This window comes from Syngnathus acus, chromosome 15 (genome assembly GCF_901709675.1).
Source record: "Syngnathus acus chromosome 15, fSynAcu1.2, whole genome shotgun sequence".
NCBI lineage: Eukaryota > Metazoa > Chordata > Actinopteri > Syngnathiformes > Syngnathidae > Syngnathus > Syngnathus acus.
The window spans coordinates 10,553,303-10,573,055 of NC_051100.1; the positions used below are offsets into that span (position 1 = coordinate 10,553,303).

The 19,753-nt window shown below is 38.8% G+C and overlaps 1 protein-coding gene across 1 annotated transcript in view; it reads right to left on the minus strand.

Moving 5' to 3' along the window:
• Nucleotides 1–19,753, minus strand: part of wdr11 (WD repeat domain 11) — a 36,562-nt gene that overhangs the window by 10,084 nt on the left and 6,725 nt on the right. Inside the window, exons 5-22 of the mRNA XM_037272610.1 lie at nucleotides 19,238–19,439; nucleotides 17,379–17,544; nucleotides 15,591–15,702; nucleotides 14,810–15,008; nucleotides 14,184–14,284; nucleotides 13,439–13,615; nucleotides 11,100–11,184; nucleotides 9,765–9,871; nucleotides 9,014–9,089; nucleotides 7,046–7,154; nucleotides 5,917–6,038; nucleotides 5,689–5,836; nucleotides 4,858–4,964; nucleotides 4,219–4,333; nucleotides 3,124–3,295; nucleotides 2,888–2,996; nucleotides 1,021–1,083; nucleotides 792–857 (exon numbers count right to left, since the gene is read on the minus strand). Of these exons, the coding sequence (XP_037128505.1) occupies nucleotides 792–857; nucleotides 1,021–1,083; nucleotides 2,888–2,996; nucleotides 3,124–3,295; nucleotides 4,219–4,333; nucleotides 4,858–4,964; nucleotides 5,689–5,836; nucleotides 5,917–6,038; nucleotides 7,046–7,154; nucleotides 9,014–9,089; nucleotides 9,765–9,871; nucleotides 11,100–11,184; nucleotides 13,439–13,615; nucleotides 14,184–14,284; nucleotides 14,810–15,008; nucleotides 15,591–15,702; nucleotides 17,379–17,544; nucleotides 19,238–19,439 (2,236 nt within the window). The remainder of the gene's footprint in view (nucleotides 1–791; nucleotides 858–1,020; nucleotides 1,084–2,887; nucleotides 2,997–3,123; nucleotides 3,296–4,218; nucleotides 4,334–4,857; nucleotides 4,965–5,688; nucleotides 5,837–5,916; nucleotides 6,039–7,045; nucleotides 7,155–9,013; nucleotides 9,090–9,764; nucleotides 9,872–11,099; nucleotides 11,185–13,438; nucleotides 13,616–14,183; nucleotides 14,285–14,809; nucleotides 15,009–15,590; nucleotides 15,703–17,378; nucleotides 17,545–19,237; nucleotides 19,440–19,753) is intronic.

Below are 19,753 nucleotides of genomic sequence, written 5' to 3' on the forward strand. Positions count from 1 at the left end.
AGCTGAAAAGTTTCCTTCATTCTCACCAACTAAATTGTATTCTAGACAGACTGAATTGTTTGACATTTGCAGGGGAACGTTAGAGCAGTTCCTGGCCCAGTACCTGACGTCATATTATGTTTATCTTAAGCAATTGTGATGCAATAATTGTTGCCGCATTCAACAAAACAATTTTTGGAGCATTACAGCGAATCATCTGTCCTGGTCTGGTGACTCAGGATTTGCATAATAATGCTATTATTAATTACGTGGTAAGTTTTAAATTTTTTGAATTCTTTGTTAATTCAATTCATGCAAAATTGAGTCCATTATTTGGCTGCAACCAACAGAAGTCCCGGGTCGAAGACGTATGCACAGTACTATTATTTTTTTTCTTATTCCTCCACCGACGATCAGTCAAATGTTTTGTTTTATTTTCAAATAACTATGCCATTAAAACGTTCGCAAACGCAAATAATAGGATATCATGAGTGTACAATTACCACAATGATTTTGTAGTATACTTTCCAAAACAGAACTAGTAAATTGATGAGTATATTTCCCCAGTCCCTTAGTGGGCATTACTACTCTAACAATAATATACAGTGTGCGCTTTTCAAAGCACTGAAATATGCTTTACGGAAGAAAAAAAAGAGCAAAATACTGTAAAATGTAATATGTGAAAAACTGTTGCAGTGTGCTTTTTAAATAAAGTTTAGTCAACCTGCAAAAGCTGTTTTGGACTGCCTGAAAGTATAAAAAGTTGGAAAAGCCTCAGGGGGAGAGGACACTGCATACTGAGAGAAACTCACCGTGAGACCAGGAGGCAGCGCTGCAGCAGGCTGAGCTCGGGGTCCTGCAGCACACTCTTCATGTCACTGGGGAGTCCATCACAGATACACGGTAAGACCAGACAAGCCCACTTCTGCATATATGCTGGCATCCACAATCCCCAAGTTGTCGTATTTTGTATAATTCTCATAGAAAAAAAACAATGTATATAATCACTTCTTACAAAGATGAAGCAAAGCAAAAACTTACTTTGACAAAGAATTGAGCTGCTCCTGGATCAAACCTTTTATCTCGTCTTTTTCATTGTAGTCTCTGGAAAGAAAAACAAACGTCAACAACTAAAACAAAACTTGAACTTGCAAATTATAGCCTCGATTTAACCTTTTAGAAGTTCTGCCCCCTTTGTGAATATTGTCATCTCAAAATTCAACTTGAAATGCCATTCCAAAAATTACACTGATTTGTTTGTGTTTGTTTCTTAATGGAATCGTGAAGACTTCACAGAACAAATTCTAACTAAATTGTAACATTGTCTTCAAAATACACTAATTGATGAAGCCATTCATTAATTAGATGTATGTTTTACTAGATTCACACCACTATTAAATACATCGCTGTCATCCTAGTCATTTCGTGGGGACTTGCAGAGTGACAGTTTTAGACCAATTCTACCGAGGGGGGCCTGTCTAGGGCATATTCAACCTACATACAGCTTACAAATATCAATTCACAGTAGCCGCATTCAATAAATGCTACTCATAGAACGGGTTGTTGAAACGCTGGGTATTCCACTCCATTGCTTTTTGTTGATAATGAATAAAAAAACATTACATCCTGTTTTTGTGCCGCGAAAATGGATAACAAAGCGACATTGAGACAGAACGAGATGATGGTGTTGAGAGAGATGAAGAAAAGCAATCTGAGTGCTACAGAGAGAAAGCCAGAGGACTTGGAAGACACTGGTTTTCAGAGAAAGATTGAGACCCTGAGAGAGAGCCAGCTGAGTGATAAACAAGCAGAGTGTGTGAGACAGAGACAATATAGTATAAGTACACAAGCACTGAATTAATCATCTCGTTTCAATTGTTGAAAAACATATTTGCCAGTTCAATGAGTGTGTGTGCGCATGCATGCATGCATTATTTCTATTATGTACATTAAAATTAAGATTGTTTACAGCAGGGGTGTCAAACTCATTTTTGTCGCGGGCTGCATTGTAGTCATAGCTTTTTTCGGAAGGCCATTATGACTGTCAACCCAAATGAATGTATGAGCACCTCATATTATATACAGTAAAAGCTACAAAACAAACTGACAAATAACTCCTTTTCAAATCAGGCGTGTAAAAACTGGTCAAATATTTATAATATTTTGCAATTCTAGTAATGACACACGAATTTGATGCACAATTTGTCTTCGCGGGCCACATAAAATGATCTGGTGGGCCGTATCTGGCCCCCGGGCCTTGAGTTTGACACCTGTGGTTTACAAGATTGATACACGATATATCCCTTAAAATATGCAAATCTGAAGCATAAAAGATGTATAGCTTAAATAAATACCAGACACTGGCTATATATAATTCAATGTAGGATAACTAAATACAGGGACATAATTTTGACAATAGTGTGGTGTATATGTGTGTCTGTATTTTAACTATAGACAAAAGCACAACATTTCAGTGACCCAGTATTTAAATACGAACATTTATTATAACGGACTACTGTTGTAGGCTTGTTTGGTTTTCTATTGAGGTAAATTCAACTAACATTACCTAGTACAAGCAAGCAATCAACTTAAAGCTGACATTGCCACCTGGTCCCACAGGCGGATATTAAAATTCATAAAGTTAGCTTGGCCCAGCTGCCCTCCCCAATGCCCCACAACTGCCATTAGTCTTGCGTGTGCAAAAATTGAATTTGAAGAGTCGCCTCGTATTTGTTTTGAAGAACATTCCTGGTTCATGGAAACTAGTAACATTTGTGAGTTTCTTCTGGATGCTCAAACATATAGGTTTGTACTATGTATGTATGCTCAAATGTCTAATTTAGGGAAAAAAATCACGTTCTATTATTGTTTGCGATACACACTTATAAGTGGGACTGCTTGAACTTACACTTGTGTAATGTCCATCGTGAAGGTCCCCGACCACGGCTGCAGTAGAAGGAAAGCCTTAAGAGTGAGGGCAGCTCGGGGTAGCAGCAGATATGGGCACCACACTGAATCTGGACATATTGGTCACACGGGCAGACAGAAAAAAAAGTGTTAGGAAGAGCAGACCTACACCACACAAATTTAAATTCAACGTACCACCCATTCTTTTTCATTCTTAATAGTCAGCTTTTGGCTTACCGGTGAGATCTTGTTCATCCATACGATAGCTAGCGGACTTCATGGCCATTTCCAAAACTCGAATACAGCCGTCGTCTGAAGCCAGCACGACTTTGTCCGAAGTGCACCAGTCAATATCTAGGATGCGGTAGTTTACGTTGCGACCAATGCGCATGCTGCTGACCATTTGGACCTACAAGGGATTATAACCAATGCAGATGAACACAAACGGTTTATTTCTATGCTGTTTAAAGACCTACCTAAAAACACAGATGTCATCTGGAGGAATTAGCTATGACAAAATCCTTAAATGATTTTGAACAAATAAAATGCAGGATGGACAAGGGTAGACAGCAAACAGCCTTTTCAAACTGCTTTTTAATGGGAACGTGCTCAAGTGAGCGTCTAAGCCGGCTGTCAGCATTTGGGAGATTTCTCCTGCTCCTCCCTTGCTTCTATGACGGCTCCCCTCTCTGCAACTTCATCCATCTGCTCTCTGCCTTTTACAATTGGGGACTGAGCGGTGCATCTTATCTCTGTTCCCATAAAGCATCCAGCCATGTTCCCACAGCCTACAATGCTAAATACACAAGACAATAAACCTGTGTCCACCTTTGCAGGCCCCATAACTCATTCCTGCTAGAAAAGCTATGTTGTGTATATAAAGGAAAATAAAGTCCAGTCTGTTAAAGTTGTAAAAAGCATGAAATTGAGCTCAAAATAGGATTGTCAAATATTATTTGAGATATGTAAAAGTACAAGTCCAAGTCAGGATTGAAGGCGCTTTAAGGAATAATTAACATCTCTGTGGCTTGCTTTTCGCTTCTATTTATCTATACAAAGCTTATTAACCTTGACAGTGTGTTTGTACAGCAAAATGTTGCATTTAATGTGACGATTTGTTTAAGACCAGTCAGCGTTTGATGAGCTATACAAGGTGAATGGTCTTGGCACTCAAAACAACAGCACGAATTGAGCGATGTCACACATGCAAGAAGATAATTTTTTTCCACTTTGTTTGAGCGTGTCTATGGGAATTAAGCATTGCAGAAATGTAGAAAGCACCATAGTTAAATACATATGTATCAATTCTCATAAGCTCACATGAAGCCTTACATCTTTGGTGTCCCAGACCTCTGCTCCATCGGTGTACATAACCAAGAGCTTCTGGTTGCCTTTGCCTGGGGCAAAGCGAATTTTCTTCACCCAGCTGCGGTGAGTTGGTATTCCCCTAAATATCAATGGCATTGGGGCATTTAGTCATCTTAAAATTCGTGTTATCACCCATTATGCAAACCTGCATCTAAAATTTCATCCTTGGTGATTTTTGTTTTTTTACATGTTCTTTTTTGACTACAAGAAAAACCTGACGATAGGGATCAGCATCTGTCTGCAATGTTTACATTACCAATATTCAAGTAGGATTCACCAAATTTTAGACGTTTTAATTCCATTCAATTCAAGACAAATCTTTCTGACAAACAAAAAAACCAAACATTAATAATTAAATACACAAAGAAAATATAATAATATTTACTGCGGTGAATACATAACACTGAACCAACACTTTGTATTTGTCGAAAGCCGATTGGCTGCAATCTAAATTATTCCTTGGGCTCAAATAATTGTAATAGGAAACACGCTGAAAGCATTACATCGTGCATTTAAAATAAATACATAGCTACATGAATGTAAAAAAATATTTAAAGGGAAAGTCAAGTCAAAAATGTTCTTCACAAATATATGTAAAAATACCTTGACAAACGTGCTTTAAGGTCCCAGAAGTTAAGATTTCCATCCACATCACCGAGCACCAGGGTATCACCTTTCCAGGCAATGCAGGCAATACTACCCATACTGCCCTGCAACATATTAAGACAATTCCACATTTCCAAATGGAACCCGATCACTGACATATTTGTGTTTTGGATGCAAAGCAAAAGCGAAAAAGGTCTATTAATATTTATGACAGCAAGGCGGTAAACATGCATGGATGAGTTAAAGTTAGATTATGTCACTAGACAAGACTGGTGCTTTGGAGTCGCTGTAAGCGTCTCACCTCCAGTCTGTGTGGTGTAGCTGACAAGATAAAACATTTTGGGCGTGTTTGTGTCAGTATGCTGACACAGATATGAAGGCTGCAAAGCCTTTGGGGTATGCAAATCCATGTGAAATGAATCTGCATCAGTCATGAAGTTATGAAGGACTTCAAATCCCTCGATAACCCCTCTGGTCTCTACAACTGTACTAAGAGAGAGCGGGAAAACACACTTGCTTAAGAATCCAATCTGCTGCTTAGAAATAGAACGTGATATGTGATTGTTATTCCTCATTACAAAGGCATAGAGCTAGAAGGCACGAAGAAATACTGAAAGCCACCCCAAGCTCTACGCCCGGAGAAATTAATAAACAAAAAAGCCATCCACTAGCATCCTATAATTACCACACAGGCAGCCACTCATTACACTCGGGCCTACTCTTCATAATTCAGAATTACGAGGTGTAGGAATGCCTTCAAGAAAAAAAAAAAAACAGAGCCAAAATGACGACACAAACAAACAAAAAATAATTATAGTCTGGACTCACATCAGGAGGGATACGGGCACCGTCTTTGACAGTGTTGCCCTCAACAGTGATATGGTAGACCTGCCCATCTGTGTCAGTGAACACAAAATGTTCCCTGGCAGATATGGCCTGGGTGGTCTCCGACTTGCTCTCTGCATCCTGCAGTAGGCTGGTGAAGGAATCAAACACATTTGCTCATCTGAAGTAACTGTGTGTGACCTATAAACCAAAGTGCTTTGGAGTGCTAACCTGATTACTGAGGATTCAACACTATTTTGCTCAGCGTCTGACACTGTTTGACGAGCCATGGCCTCCCTTGCCGCCATCTGCTTCTTCTTTAAACTCTTCAAGTTGTGCGATGGGGACCATTCCTTAAATTTGAGATTAGAAGAGCAAATCAAGACAAAGGGTTAAAAGCAGAAAGAGACAAAAGATGTGTTTTCATTCTCACATAAAGGTGCTAAAAAGCACACAATAGGTACTCCCCAATCTTACTCCCTAGGAACATCTGCCGGAGGACTATAGCGGTGGTCTTGGATCTCAGGTTTGCAATCAATATGGAAATAAGACAGCAATATGATACTGCGGAAGGCCAGCATGTATTATTAAAGATACTGGTGGTTTTATTTGCTCTGTAGAGAATTTTACAGCAGCACAGTAAAGTTTGTCCCATATAACTCTTCTTTTATGAGTATGGCCTAAAGATGCCATTGTGTCTTGCTGAGCAAGGATATTTTGTTAGAGAAATCATTCCAATTGCCCACATGAGCTCAGGAGGTTGTAGAATAACAAAAGGTAAGAGAAAATTACTAGAATCATCAATGTCAGGGTTTTCCAGATTATCTTGATCGTATGATTATGTTGGAATGTAACCTGTAATAAATAACCTAGCTAGATTAGTTTTATGCTTATGTTGGAATGTAACCTGTAATAAATAACTTAGCTTGTCCCATCCTACACAACGTCGTAAAACATCCCCTGCTATGCTTTGACTAGAGGTCAAGGGCTTTCTCTCCATCCAGTCCACTCTCACCCCCACCCTGTTTCTCTTAATAAAAATGCTCTTACAAGAGGCCAGAATCAGACCTCATTCGATCATCGCTGTACGCACAGCGACGAATGGTTCTTCATTTGCAAATGCTTAAAAAGGGCATACTGTCTCCCGTGTGGTTCTTGCAAAAATAAGTTAGAGTGAGCACCACTCTAACAATTAACATATTCTGTTTTAGGGATTATTGTGGGCAAAATATGGAAACATCAACAGCAGATGACAAACTTCATGTAGTCTTCAATTTTAGTTAAAGTAAATGTGTCAATTCATGTCATGGAAAAGATACGACAGTTAACAAAAGAGATAATGAGTGGTTCATCTTTGTACCAGGGCCGTAACGGTAGGGAAGTTCTTTGCCATCTCTCGAAGAAGTGTCCCTGTCCTGACGTCCCACAGCTCCAGCGGTTTGTCTCTGAACACCACTACCAGGTACTGCCTGTGGATATATATGGGAAACAACAAAAACATGACAAGAAACTTAATTTATGTATGTCTCTGGTTGCCATAAGTCTGGATAACTTCAGACCTTTCTTTCTTGCACGTAGGAGTAAATTCTTAAGTGTTTAAGTGCGTTTGCTTCTTCTCATGCAAATGCCATGGTAACCTTTTGTGCTTATACTTTGTTGTAAATGCCGCGGCTGTTACACAACCTGATGTCTAAATATCTAATGTGACGCATTAAGAGTTGATCTTTGCTAACCCTTGTCAGTAATGGCTTTCTTGTCTGACTTTTTATCATAAATGTCTATCATGACTACGGTTAGGTTCTTGTTGATTAAAAAAAAAAAAGGTTTGAGTCTTCTGACATTCTAAATACCGTATTGCTGTCCATTTCCGACAGTTTACATGGTTCCCTGCACCCAATTTGATTTCTTGTACTTGCTGGCCAAACCGATGCAAGTAAATTGAAGGTCTGAAATTGCCCAGTTATTACCTATAGGGCTACCCTATACACAATTGACTACAAATCACTTGGCAACCAGGTGAACGCAAACGAAGTTCTGCAAGGAAAAAAAAAAGAAAAGAAAAAAAAATCTATACATTTAATAAGAAAAAAGAAATTCATCTTAACTGGCCCAATGTGGAAAAGCATTTGATTGCCCCACATTAAATCATGATTAACTGTGATTCGCCACAAATTTTATATAGCTGCGTTAAATTACATTGACCACATCCAAGAAAGATTCCTGCCAGATTTGGTGAATCAGAAAATCACTTAATTAGTGCCTAGAAGACAAAGTAGGTCTTAAAAAAAGAAATGCACCATGCCACAATCTGAAGAAAGAAACAAAGTGACTACGATATATATCAGGGGTCGAGAACTTTTTTGGCGGACTGAGCCATAAATGCCCATTTTTTGAAAAAAAATTCCCGTGAGAGCCATACCATTTAAAAAAAACGATAGGTTAAATACAATTAAATGCATGCATTTTAATTAAGACCAACGATTTTTTGAGTGTACTAATGTATTCTTTTTAATAACGTTTTTAACGTCGCCAAAAGAGCCATATCTGGCTCACGAGCCATAGGTTCCTGACCCCTGATCTATATCACTCTGGAAAAAAGTTACAAAGAAGGTTTTGGTACTCCAGCGAATCACAGTCAGAGCCATTATACACAAATTGGGAATAGTGGTGAACCTTCCCAAAGTGGTCAGCGGACGAAAATTACTCCATGAGTGCAACAACATTCCAAAAAGCATACGGGCTTTTTGCTCACCCCCATATAACAGTAAGAATGACAAAAAAGCAAAACTGGCATCCATAGCAAAATCCCAAGGCAAAAAGCACGGCAAGCTGACAAAAGAGGCACACAATGACTCGTCTCACATTTGTCAGACAACATCTTGATGATTGCCAAATATGCCAAGCAGAAATATTATCAGGAATGATGCCACAACAGTAAAACTTGATGTGCTATCTTTAACACCTTGCATAAAACTAAAAATAACAAAGTTGATTAGAAGAAAAAAACATCCTATCGACAGTCAAACATGATAGTGACAGCTTAATGCTTCTCTACTCCAGGACCTGGATGATTGATAGGTAGGAATGAATTCTATTGATTTTCCGAAAATGCTGCAGGTAAATCAATTGTGCATCATTTTTTGCCTTGAAGATCTAAAGATCCAAATCATAGTCTGGATTTAAATCCAAATGAGATTCCGTGGTACAACCTTCAACAGAGTTCAATCTCAAAAATCCTCCGACATGACTGAGTTAAAACAATTCCATTACAGCACTACATCACCACTTATCGCAACCACTTGGAAATTGGCAAAAACAGATCACTCACTTCAGATGTGAAACCTTTATCATCTCAATGGGTGGCTCGTCATTTCCTCGCTCACCTCTGAATGCAAAACATCGTCCTGGAAAATAGGAACATATGCAATCAAGTGAGTTAGCTCATCAATGTACAGGTGAAAAGACCGATTCTTTCAATTTCACTTTAATCCTGGTTCCTCAAGGTATTGATCCACCTTTTAGAGCATTAGGGGAGGAAACAACCATCAACCTGCTCTTACCTGTAATGTAATCTACACTTTTCTCAGAATTACAGCCATTAAATGAGAAATCATGCAGCTAGCCAAATGAAAGAATCAACACAAGATTGCCCTTCAGGTGTAATCGACAGTATCACACACACCAAAAGAGGTACTCATCTGATTTGGTGAAAGCCATTTTGTAAAGTAGTTTATAGCAAAAAGGTTACAGTGCACAGCAGTTTGGCTCAAGGCTTTCTTGGGCGAGGATGACTCCACATTAGTTTTATGTCAAGGCTGCATTAAAAGTACTGTATACCTAAAAGGAATAAACCCATATATAGGACTAATAAGAGACCACAAAAGGCTAAATTATCATGAACACAAATGATTGATCGGGGCAGGCAGGCTTAAAGGCATCTTTGGGATTTCAATAGCCAATTTTACATCACCTGGTTGCACTCAATGAGTATATCAGATTCCACATCTGTTTGCGTGAACAATCTAGTTTGCGCCCCCCCCCCTTTTTTTTTTTTGCACAGCAAAGTGTGTGTTTCTCACCAGTAGGCATATCGACGTGCTGCAACTCATTCCGAACCAAGCCCATGTTGTTAGGAGAAGAAGTGGCAAACGACAGAAAACTGGTGAGACTCACCCACTCAATACCCCTGTGGAATGAACATATAAGCAGAGTCAAAATAACATAGTAAATCAAATCAGCCAAGTGTGCAAAATGAATATTTTTTTTTTTAGAATTCTGTGAGCAGAAACTGCCCCATAATGAGATGGTAAGGACCCACATGATTAATTAGTCAATTTTCCCCTGGAAATGTAAATGTGATGCGAAACAGTTTGGCCTCCTTGGCTTCGTTGGGGCATCGCCTGCTAGCCTCATCTCCATAAAGGCTTCTTGCTACCCCCACCTGAATTGAACTGCCACAAGTTATAGCACTGGAATCAACAGCAGTAAGGGACACCATGGAAATGTTCAATCTGGAAGAAACTTTGATATCATATGCAAATTCTTGATGCAGCATTAAAGTGCCACACGCATTTGTGTTGAAATGTGGCGGGAAGCCAGAGGAGCTGGACAAAATCGATGCACGCACAGAGAGAACATGCTAACTCTAAGGCAGGGTTGTCAAACTCATTTTTTTCGCCGGCCGCATTGTAGTCATAGCTTCTTTCGGAGGGCCATTATGACTGTCAACTCAAATAAATGTATGAGCACCTCATATTATACACAGTAAAAGCTACAAAACAAACTGACAAATAACTCGTTTTCAAATCAGACGAGTAAAAACTGGTCAAATATTAAAAAGAAAAGATATTAAAAGTGAAGACAATTTACAATTCTAGTAATGACACAACAATTTGATGCACAATTTGTCTTCGCGGGCTACATAAAATGATGTGGCGGGCCGTATCTGGCCCCCAGGCCTTGAGCTTGACACCTGTGCTCTAAGGTATCACAATATGGGATACTACAAATGATGGTGATTTGCAAGCCCATGTCATTGCTGACTTAATTTTTGAAGGGGGGCTCAGGGACCGTCGCTCGAGATGAGAGAAAATAGTCTAACAGTTTAAGAACAATGTTTCTGAAAATACAAGTGCAAGGAATTTAAGGGTTTAATCATTTACGATCCAGAACCGCTGCCGGCTTCTAAGGGCCTGAGCTCATCTAAAAAAGACTGCCGCAAAAGTGGAAAAAAGTGTGCTGTGGTCCGATGAATCCACATTTCAAATAGTTTTGGGAAATCATGGATGTTGTGTCCTCCAGGCCAAAGAGCAATTGGAATTGTTATCAACTCAAAGTTTAAAAGCCAGCATCTGTGATGGCCTGGTTGGCTGGGGTTACTTAATGTCAATGTGCACAGTGACTCCACATCTTACCTTACTTCACAAGAATGGACACTGAGCTCCTTGTGGAGGAGACCACTGGTAAGGTTGTAGACTAATACAGACCCATTGCTGGTGCCTGAGAATAGACAAAAAGGAGTGCAGCAAGATAAAGAGTAGGGATGAAGCAAAATTTAAATCCTTGGCCACAAATGTTAAATCGATCGAATCAATCAATCAATCAATCAATCAATCAATCAATCAATCAATCAGGCTGTCTGTGTCATGAGTTAGTACTGTGATGTGTCAGATGATATTGTGTTTAATAGGCCTACATATGTTTGACTGATATTATCATAAGCAATAGAGAGACAATGTTGAGATTGTTAACTTTTTTATAAGTTCAGCAGGGGACCAAATACTGAAATTATTCTTCCCTTATTATATTAATATTACAAAAGTATAACTTTCTTATTGCGTGAATATTACACTAGTATAATAAAACAGCATTTATTAGTTGCCATATACCAACAAGCACAAACTTGACATCAATAAAAACAACAACTTCTTTTACTGGTACATCTAAAATTCCTCTGCAATGCTACATTCTGATTTTGTTTCTCATTTTTAAACTGTATATGATTGCTTAACACATTAATGATACTCTCTCTGAATCTCATTTCAGACATCCAGCATCTTTTTAATAAGTATTTTGAAAATGAAATCACCCATTTGAGCCAGCTCACTCGGCATTGACGCATAAAATTCAATCCCTTCCACCAATTTTTCTCTGTTCAGTAATTACGTTTATTATCTCTATCATAATCGTTCAAGAGGAAATCCAATTTACACTGCTGTTTATTTTATGTTACATACACCACAGAGAGAACCTATAACACTTCCCTCGTGGGTGACATCAAATATATTTCTCTGTTATATACTCATGGTAGTCACAGAATAAGTCTTATGAATGAGATCAACTCCCACTTGGCTCCTCAACTAGGGTTTTTCCCCTGTGTAAACACAATGAATAATTTTCAGATTTGTTGCTCGATGTAAACTACTCCCACTCTTATCAAAATAAAGAAGTGAAGCTTTTCCCTGGGGTAAGAAGATCCGTAACGCTTCAAAAAGCCTTTCTACAATGGCTGCCGTAGGATACAGTTGAGCCTTTTCATTTGAGCAGCCCCCCCCCCATAATTTCCATAATATCTTTTATTTCTTATCCACCCATGGACAGTCCTCTCGATTCATTTTGGTTAAAATAGTTTGAATGCAGTCAACCTAATCAAGATTTTCAGTGATTTTCTTTTCTTTTTGAAAAATCTATATAATTCAATACAAGTAGGCAAAGAAACGTACCGGTTAGTCATGTTCCAATACTTTTATGCACATTTCAAAACCCAACTGATGGCCCGCGGCAACTTCCCAGCACAGGCCACCTTCAGACAATGGCAAGCCAAGGCCAGATTTCTAATAAGTCACAGCCGCAGAGAATAGCCCAAAAGTGACAAAAGCCGAGGAATAAAAGATGTTTTAAGATAAGATTTATGCAGCCCAATGTGATTTTACAGATAAGGCTGGATAATGATGAGAACCTAGATTACTTTTTCATATTTAATCAAATTTACTTCAACACCAATCATTTTGTGTGCACTCAGTTGATAATTGAATGTAGCCTGTAACTCATCCACAGAAATGTTCTATCTTTAGGTCAACACAATAAAAAAAATATATACCACTGTATATGTGACGATACAGTAGATGCTTATTAGATGTTTTTTGAAAGAACAATATCTCATTGCTGTTTAAATTGACTAGTTACATCGGTTTTCAAGCAGGTGTTCATTCCAACAAAACCAGAAGGTAAAGGAATCCCATCAATTTCATTAGGCACATTGGTAATGCTGTGGGAAGTTAATTTATCATTCCCGACACTTTCAAAAGCACTGATGCAACCCGTTTCGGAAACGAGCAATAGTGATGAAACAACACCAACTGAGGGGACACAAATCTCTGATGAGGTTTTGAGAACAGCTCAAAAGAACATGTCAACCATTTCTGACATATGGAATTAATTGTATCAACATGTCAACATGTTCCACTTTCTAACCATATGGTATAAAAGATATATTTTATTCTTGTAACCTTTATTTATGCAGATAAGGCATTTGAGACCTGTCAATCAATCATAAGCCTACGTTTAACTCAAACAGTGTTCCACACAATTCACCATCAACTTCAGCTCCGCAGAAAAATTGTAACTTTTAGATAAAGTTCATGGTCAGTAAACCCATTAATTGGTTTAGGGCAGAGGAAGCAAAAATAAAAAATCAGTGTGGAAATATTTATTTATTTATCTATGGCGAGAGTGTGTTTGCAACAGAACCTACCAACAGCCAGCATCGGTTGGTAATGGTTGATATTTTTGGTTGTAAGAGGTGGACACATGCGGATGGCAAAAGGTGGCAGTGGCAAACCAGAGAGGAGTCCGGTCAACAGGAACTTGAGCTGGACTTCTTGCTGGTTGGAGGATGGAAGAGGGGCCTCACCAGCGATTAAAGTTTGACCTAGAGATAAAAAATGTTACACCACACATTTTAAACTAAAATAATTGCACCTTGATTTTTTTTTGTCATTATCTTGCAGTCTTATGCAAAGTTCATTCAACTGTCAAAAAAAGTAAACATTTGGTTTTCCTAGGGATATAAATATAGATATATATTATATATAAATGCTGTATCACAGCAATCAAAAAATATTAAGCACCAATTATCTTGTTTTTATTATCACTTTATATTTTCATTCCTATTTTATTTTTAAAGGACTGAAACATACTGAGAATTGTATACCCTGAATGGTCAGTATTTTCTTTCTGGTCTGCCGAGAAAGTCTTCTTCACTCAAAATCAGCCCCCCCAAAAACCAACAGACTGCAAATAATGCTTGCGATAGCAATTTCTGCCAACACCAAATGACCAACAGACAATTTATGAGATGATTTGAAGGGGCTGTCTACAGTAAGAATACTGTGCACAAATAGCTGTTTTCAACAGGCATCGAATAACTCAAAAAAGATTACAGACAAATGTGTACTATGTTGACACACAATAGTGCAGAAGATGCTGTGCAGATGTACCTATCATGCTGTTGAGAGAGAGATTCTGAATATGTTTCTGGTTTGGAGCCAGCGGAGCTCCACAAAAGGACACAGGGGAGTAGAGCGGGGATAAACCTGAACTGCAACACAAGGGCCAAGATCAAAATTTAATCCAATAGATCATGGAAGTATGGCACTGCACCTGTCTTCCATGAGTTGAAGCCAAGAGAATTTTAAGCATATTAAGACTCAGCAGCAATATCATAAGGTGAAGCTATGAGGCAAACATCACATGCATTTTTAATTAATACTGCTAGGATGGATGGATGGATGGAGGACTTATTTGCCTATGCAGTATTACCTTGATAGTAGGCACATAAAAAAAAAAAAAAAGAGAAATACAGTCATGTCTCCCTAACAGAAGCTTAGAAATTTCATATCAAAGAAAAGCATGATAGCTTAAATCCTGCATGGCCTACCTGCAACAGTCTCTAAGAAGCCTAAATTTAGGTCAGAGGATTATGCAGTTTTTAGGAAAGTTTATTTAAGGCGCCTGAAAAAAATAGTCTGACTCTTACTGTGACTTCATCCTTCACTTTAAGCCTGTTTGTGAATGAATGTCACTCCAGAAATGTTGAGCAGTGTGTGTGTGTGTGTTTGTGTACCTTGGATTGGCAGTAGCTTTGCCTGCAACGGCTTTAAGCTCCCATAGCATGACTCTGCCATCGCTGACCATGAGAGCCGCATTGTTTTCATTGATGGGGCAGATAACCATGCGATATGGCCGGACAGTCTTGGTGATACGGATAGCATCGCACTGAGAGCGGAGGTCATACACAAGCTCCTGGGCACTCTGTTCTGGGTCTGAGAAAAAAAAAAAGAATAAATTATGTAGATATGACTGAAAGGTAGAAAGTCAGGAAAAAGATGTAGGAATGAGGGGGCATGCTGACAGCTGTTGAGCATGTGAATAAAAAAAAAGACAAGTGTGGAACAAGGCATTGGGTGAGGTGTTAATAAAATAAAAGAGGCAAGGAAATAAATGGGATGGTTAGTAGAAAAGGTAAGCGTGAGGGGAAGTCAGAGTAGAACTATAAAGCGAGAGGATTTAAGGAGATAAGTACCAGGAACAGAAAAATGCGTTTAAATGAGGGTGTGAGAGACTCATAAAAGAAAAGGTGGGGGAAGCAAGAAAAGAAGCTGTAGAGATCGGCAAAGAAGAAATAAGGCAGAAAGAGAGAGACATTTCCTGAGACAATAGACTCCCGTAACACTAAACCAAAGATAAATGAGATAGTAAGAGCCTGAATGCCCAGTGGAGCATAGAGAGAAAAGCCTCAGGCTCCAACTGCACTATATGACGGCTGAATCAATGAAGAGGGGAAGACAGCGTTTCACGCGAGTTAGTAGAAATGGTCCCCGTTGCATGTGTGAGGTTGGGCATACCTGTTGCTGCTGATCCTTCTTCAAGAGTTGTGGTAGAACGGCACACGCGAAGGGTGATGCATCCGTTCTCATGGAGGCAATACAGGGCATCCCTCTGGGCGCAGGGGATCACCTGAGATATACAGTTGAGGTAAAGATCATTGCGTTTGCGATCATTCGCCATTCTGCCGGTGATATCACGTCACGACTAAATGTGTTCATGTTCTGTTGCACTCCAGCCAGTTTCACAGATAATGGTCACAAATTGCTATACAGTAATCCCTTGTTTATCGCGGATAATTGGTTCCAAAAACCACCCGCGATAAGTGAAATCAGCGAAGTACGGTCACCAACAAGAAGTACTGGGCAGGCTAACGAGTTAGTGGAAATGATGCTAAATCCGCGATGTAGTGAAGCCGCGATAAACGAAACGCAAAGTAGCGAGGGGTCACTGTAATGGCAATGAGCAAGATCACAAGATACACAACAGCATCAAGTACATAAAACAGACAATGTGTCATAGAAGTAAGAAACCTGGTGAAAAAAAAGGGGGACATTGATTTGATCTGACTTTTAAGGAGCAGTTTTTTATTTTTTTTGGACAGCATACATCGCCACGTAGATACAGTCTGACTACCTTGTAGGAGTAGATAGTTTAGTTAGGGGGGGAAATTCACACAGGGGGAAGCATAAAACATCTTTAATTTTAAGTAAAAACTGATAGCGCATGTGTAAATGATAAATGGAAAGAAGTGAAGCATGGTGTCTAAATGTCTCTTTGAAATGTGATGCTTTTACCCTCTACATTAACGCACGCTTAAGCTTTTACCATCAGTCGTGTAATTAACTGTGCGGGAGGCACTAGAAAACATGGAAAAAAGGAGTACTTGCATATGCAAAGCATCTCATCACGTTCCAGAACAGAATTGGCTCAATGAAAACATCCGGGGTCACCAACATGGAGCCCGTGATAGCTCTCAAGGACTTCACGAGCTGCACTATTGTGATTGTGATGTGTGAGAAAGGTTGTAAAAGTGGTCATTTGAAAATATTAACACATTGAGCAATTCATAGAAATAAAGACTTGTATAGTGACATTTCTTGGTTTAAATCAACGTTTATAAATATTGTGAGAAATCACTGACACGAGTCTTTACATAATACTTAAAGGGGACGTTAACTCCCAAATTTTCTTTTTATATGCTGTATGTGCAGACATAAATATAAAATAAAATAAAGTCATCTATTTCCAATTAAAAATCTGTTCTCCAGTTGAAAGAAAATTGTCACCCAAAGGTCACCGGTGCGACTGAACCTAATAATTAGGATAAACAAGACATCACACATCAAGTTCAATGCCGGGCATGTTTGGTGCGAACTGCTGGCTTCTTATTGCACTTTAATGAGATCGAGAAAGAAAAGTAGAAAACGTTATCATTTATGCTGGGCGTGTAGTTGTCCTCTTGGATGATTCATCTATAATCAAAGATTTCTGTAAAGCCCGGCGATAAATAGAGTACACTACTTAGAGGGGAGGCACAGACGGTGAGGAATGAAGTACGTAAGAGCTCCACAGTACTGGCACAGACTTACTTTAGCGAAATGAACCATCCAGGGAATAACAGGTTCCAAAACATTCATGCTGAAGGTGTTTCAATATCAGAGCCTTGTTAATTAAAAAAAGGCCGAGAGTAAAACAAATTTTGAACTTGGGTGATCAAAGTCATATTCTTACAATGTAGTTAGCCTAATTCATATAAGATTTTAAATGCATACAACCTAGGCGATAAAAGTTACGCAGAGCCTCACCTGGATGAAGGGCACTCCAGAACGCTCAATGGCAACAACTCCCACAGTCTGGCTGAGCTCCAAGTCCAGAATGAGGATCTCCCTGGGATAAAGCAGCAACATGTGGTTCCTTTTGGAGGGCAGGTAAGACAGCTGCAGGCAGTCATTCAATGTCACTGCCTCTGCGCTATGGGCCACAAAGTTGGGGGCATACAAAAGAGAAAGACAGTTTGTCAAATGATATATTTTTTTTCACATTCTATACTTATATATTATACCTAGATTCTACTGTCCATCACTATTTTTCGATAAGATCCCATACAGAGAAACACCAGACTAACGCCAGCCAGTGAGATCATCATATGGAGAAGGCGATGAAGCTAAAAATGACTTGAGAAAAAAAACATCAGGAGCTATTGAGTTCTGCAAGATTAGAAGCTCCTTGATGCAGGCAAATGGGGTCAAAAATGAGCAAACCTCGAAGTCTTCTATGTACCAAAATCAATTTTGATCTAGCGATCAAAGATTCCACAATAATAAGCGTCTGTGCTATATTGCATTGGAAGGGGATTCCAATACAGGCTGTTGCTCTATTGTGTCTTTTTCAGTATTTCGAAACATTTACCCACTTGTATTTTTATGTTGCCTAGGAAACCATTTTTTCTTAGAGTTTAGAGCTCAGAACTGTCATTATATCTACAAGGTCTCTCTAAATCAGACATAAACATACAGATTTGACTGTGCGTGATAACTGTACACAAAGCTGAGAGCCGAGAATCAGATCCTGCATTCATGTTTGCGTAAACTGCCAAATTAGTGGCTGCCTATTGAGACATTTATGACATAATGCAGTCATTAAGACAGCATGTTTAAGACTTTTTTTCAAATCGGCCACCTATCAAGCGTAGGAAAATAATTGTGAGAGAGACTAGAGTAAGATTTTAAATAAAACAAACATGAAATGGACATGATGAGCGAGGAAGGAGAAAGAATGAAGACAAGCAAGATAAATGTGTGCATGCGTGTGTGACTGTGTGTGACTGTGGGTGCGCGTGTGTGTATCAAGCCTATTAGCTGGGTGTGTAGACACACTGCAGGGAGCAACTGTTAGGAATAAGCCAGTATAACAGGCACAAGCATAGTGGATGCCAAAAATGAATGCTTGGTCCATATTTATACTGTTTTCTTTAAAAAGAGGTTCATGTGGTAGCCACATAACTTCAAATAAAGGCAACCCTTACATGTTTTCTTAAAATGTTCTGGGACATTTTTCACTAGTCTTCAGGCAATCTATATTTGGCAACTTCCTGATTGGTTTTATATGTTATTGAAATGTTTGAAACCATCTGATAATTTGGCAAATGTGTCACCGTAAAAATGAACACAGCTCACAATAAAAAATCTTGTACCAGATCCGGTATGCATAGTCAAAATTGCCCTTCCTTTTAAGCAGCCTCTGGGATTTGGAGCCATATGGTTCATATGAGCTGGGCTTTTGATATCAAAACAGTAACAGGCACAGCTACAGCCAGTAAACTGAGGTGAATGTTTTAAAAACAAACTAAAACATACTGTACATATATAAACATAATAATAACAATGAAGAAAATAGCCCTTAAAGAAAAACCTTCACATTAAAAGTATGGCTGGAAACTAGCAATTGAGGTAAATTGTGTTTTAACGCTACACTACATAATTATTTATTGGTAAATATAAATATGAAAAAACTATGAAAATCTAGTGTATTATATTGCAGATGTGGTCATATACAAATATGTATTCTGGCAATACTTGTTACTACATGACCCGGGTATATTCGATGTGTCTACTCTGTGCTTATTTTCAAATAGTTCTGAAGATGTATGAAAGGTGGTTCTTACGTGGGCTTTTCATTGGTGATTAGCACTTTGACCTTGTTGAGAGCTTTCTTGGCACCGGTAGGAGGCGGAGCAGCTGTGGGTGTAGGCTTGGTGTGGGCGGGGCTTGCGTGTGGGCTTGCAATGTAAACCTTTTTGCCCGCACTTCCCGGTGGTTTTGAGTGGGAAAAGTCTGTGATGAAGACTATTCCTTCGCTCGTCAGCACTAGAAAAAGACAGTAAAAGATCTCGAGCACGTTTGTCATGAAAAATCAAGTGTTAATTACGCAACAGCTTCAATTAGACATTATTGTAGAGGTGCAACGATTAATCGACAACCAATCGAATATCAAATTAATCTATTAATCTTATTATTAATAAAATCATTTAGTTTTTTTTCCATTTAAAATCTATTTGAAATTTAAATCTAAAATCGTCCTTATGCTCAAAATTCCAGCCTCTCTATACTAAATATTCTCTAGTTTCTGTAGTCTTCCAAGAAACAGGGTCCATTAACTTTGTATTGAACAGAATAAAACA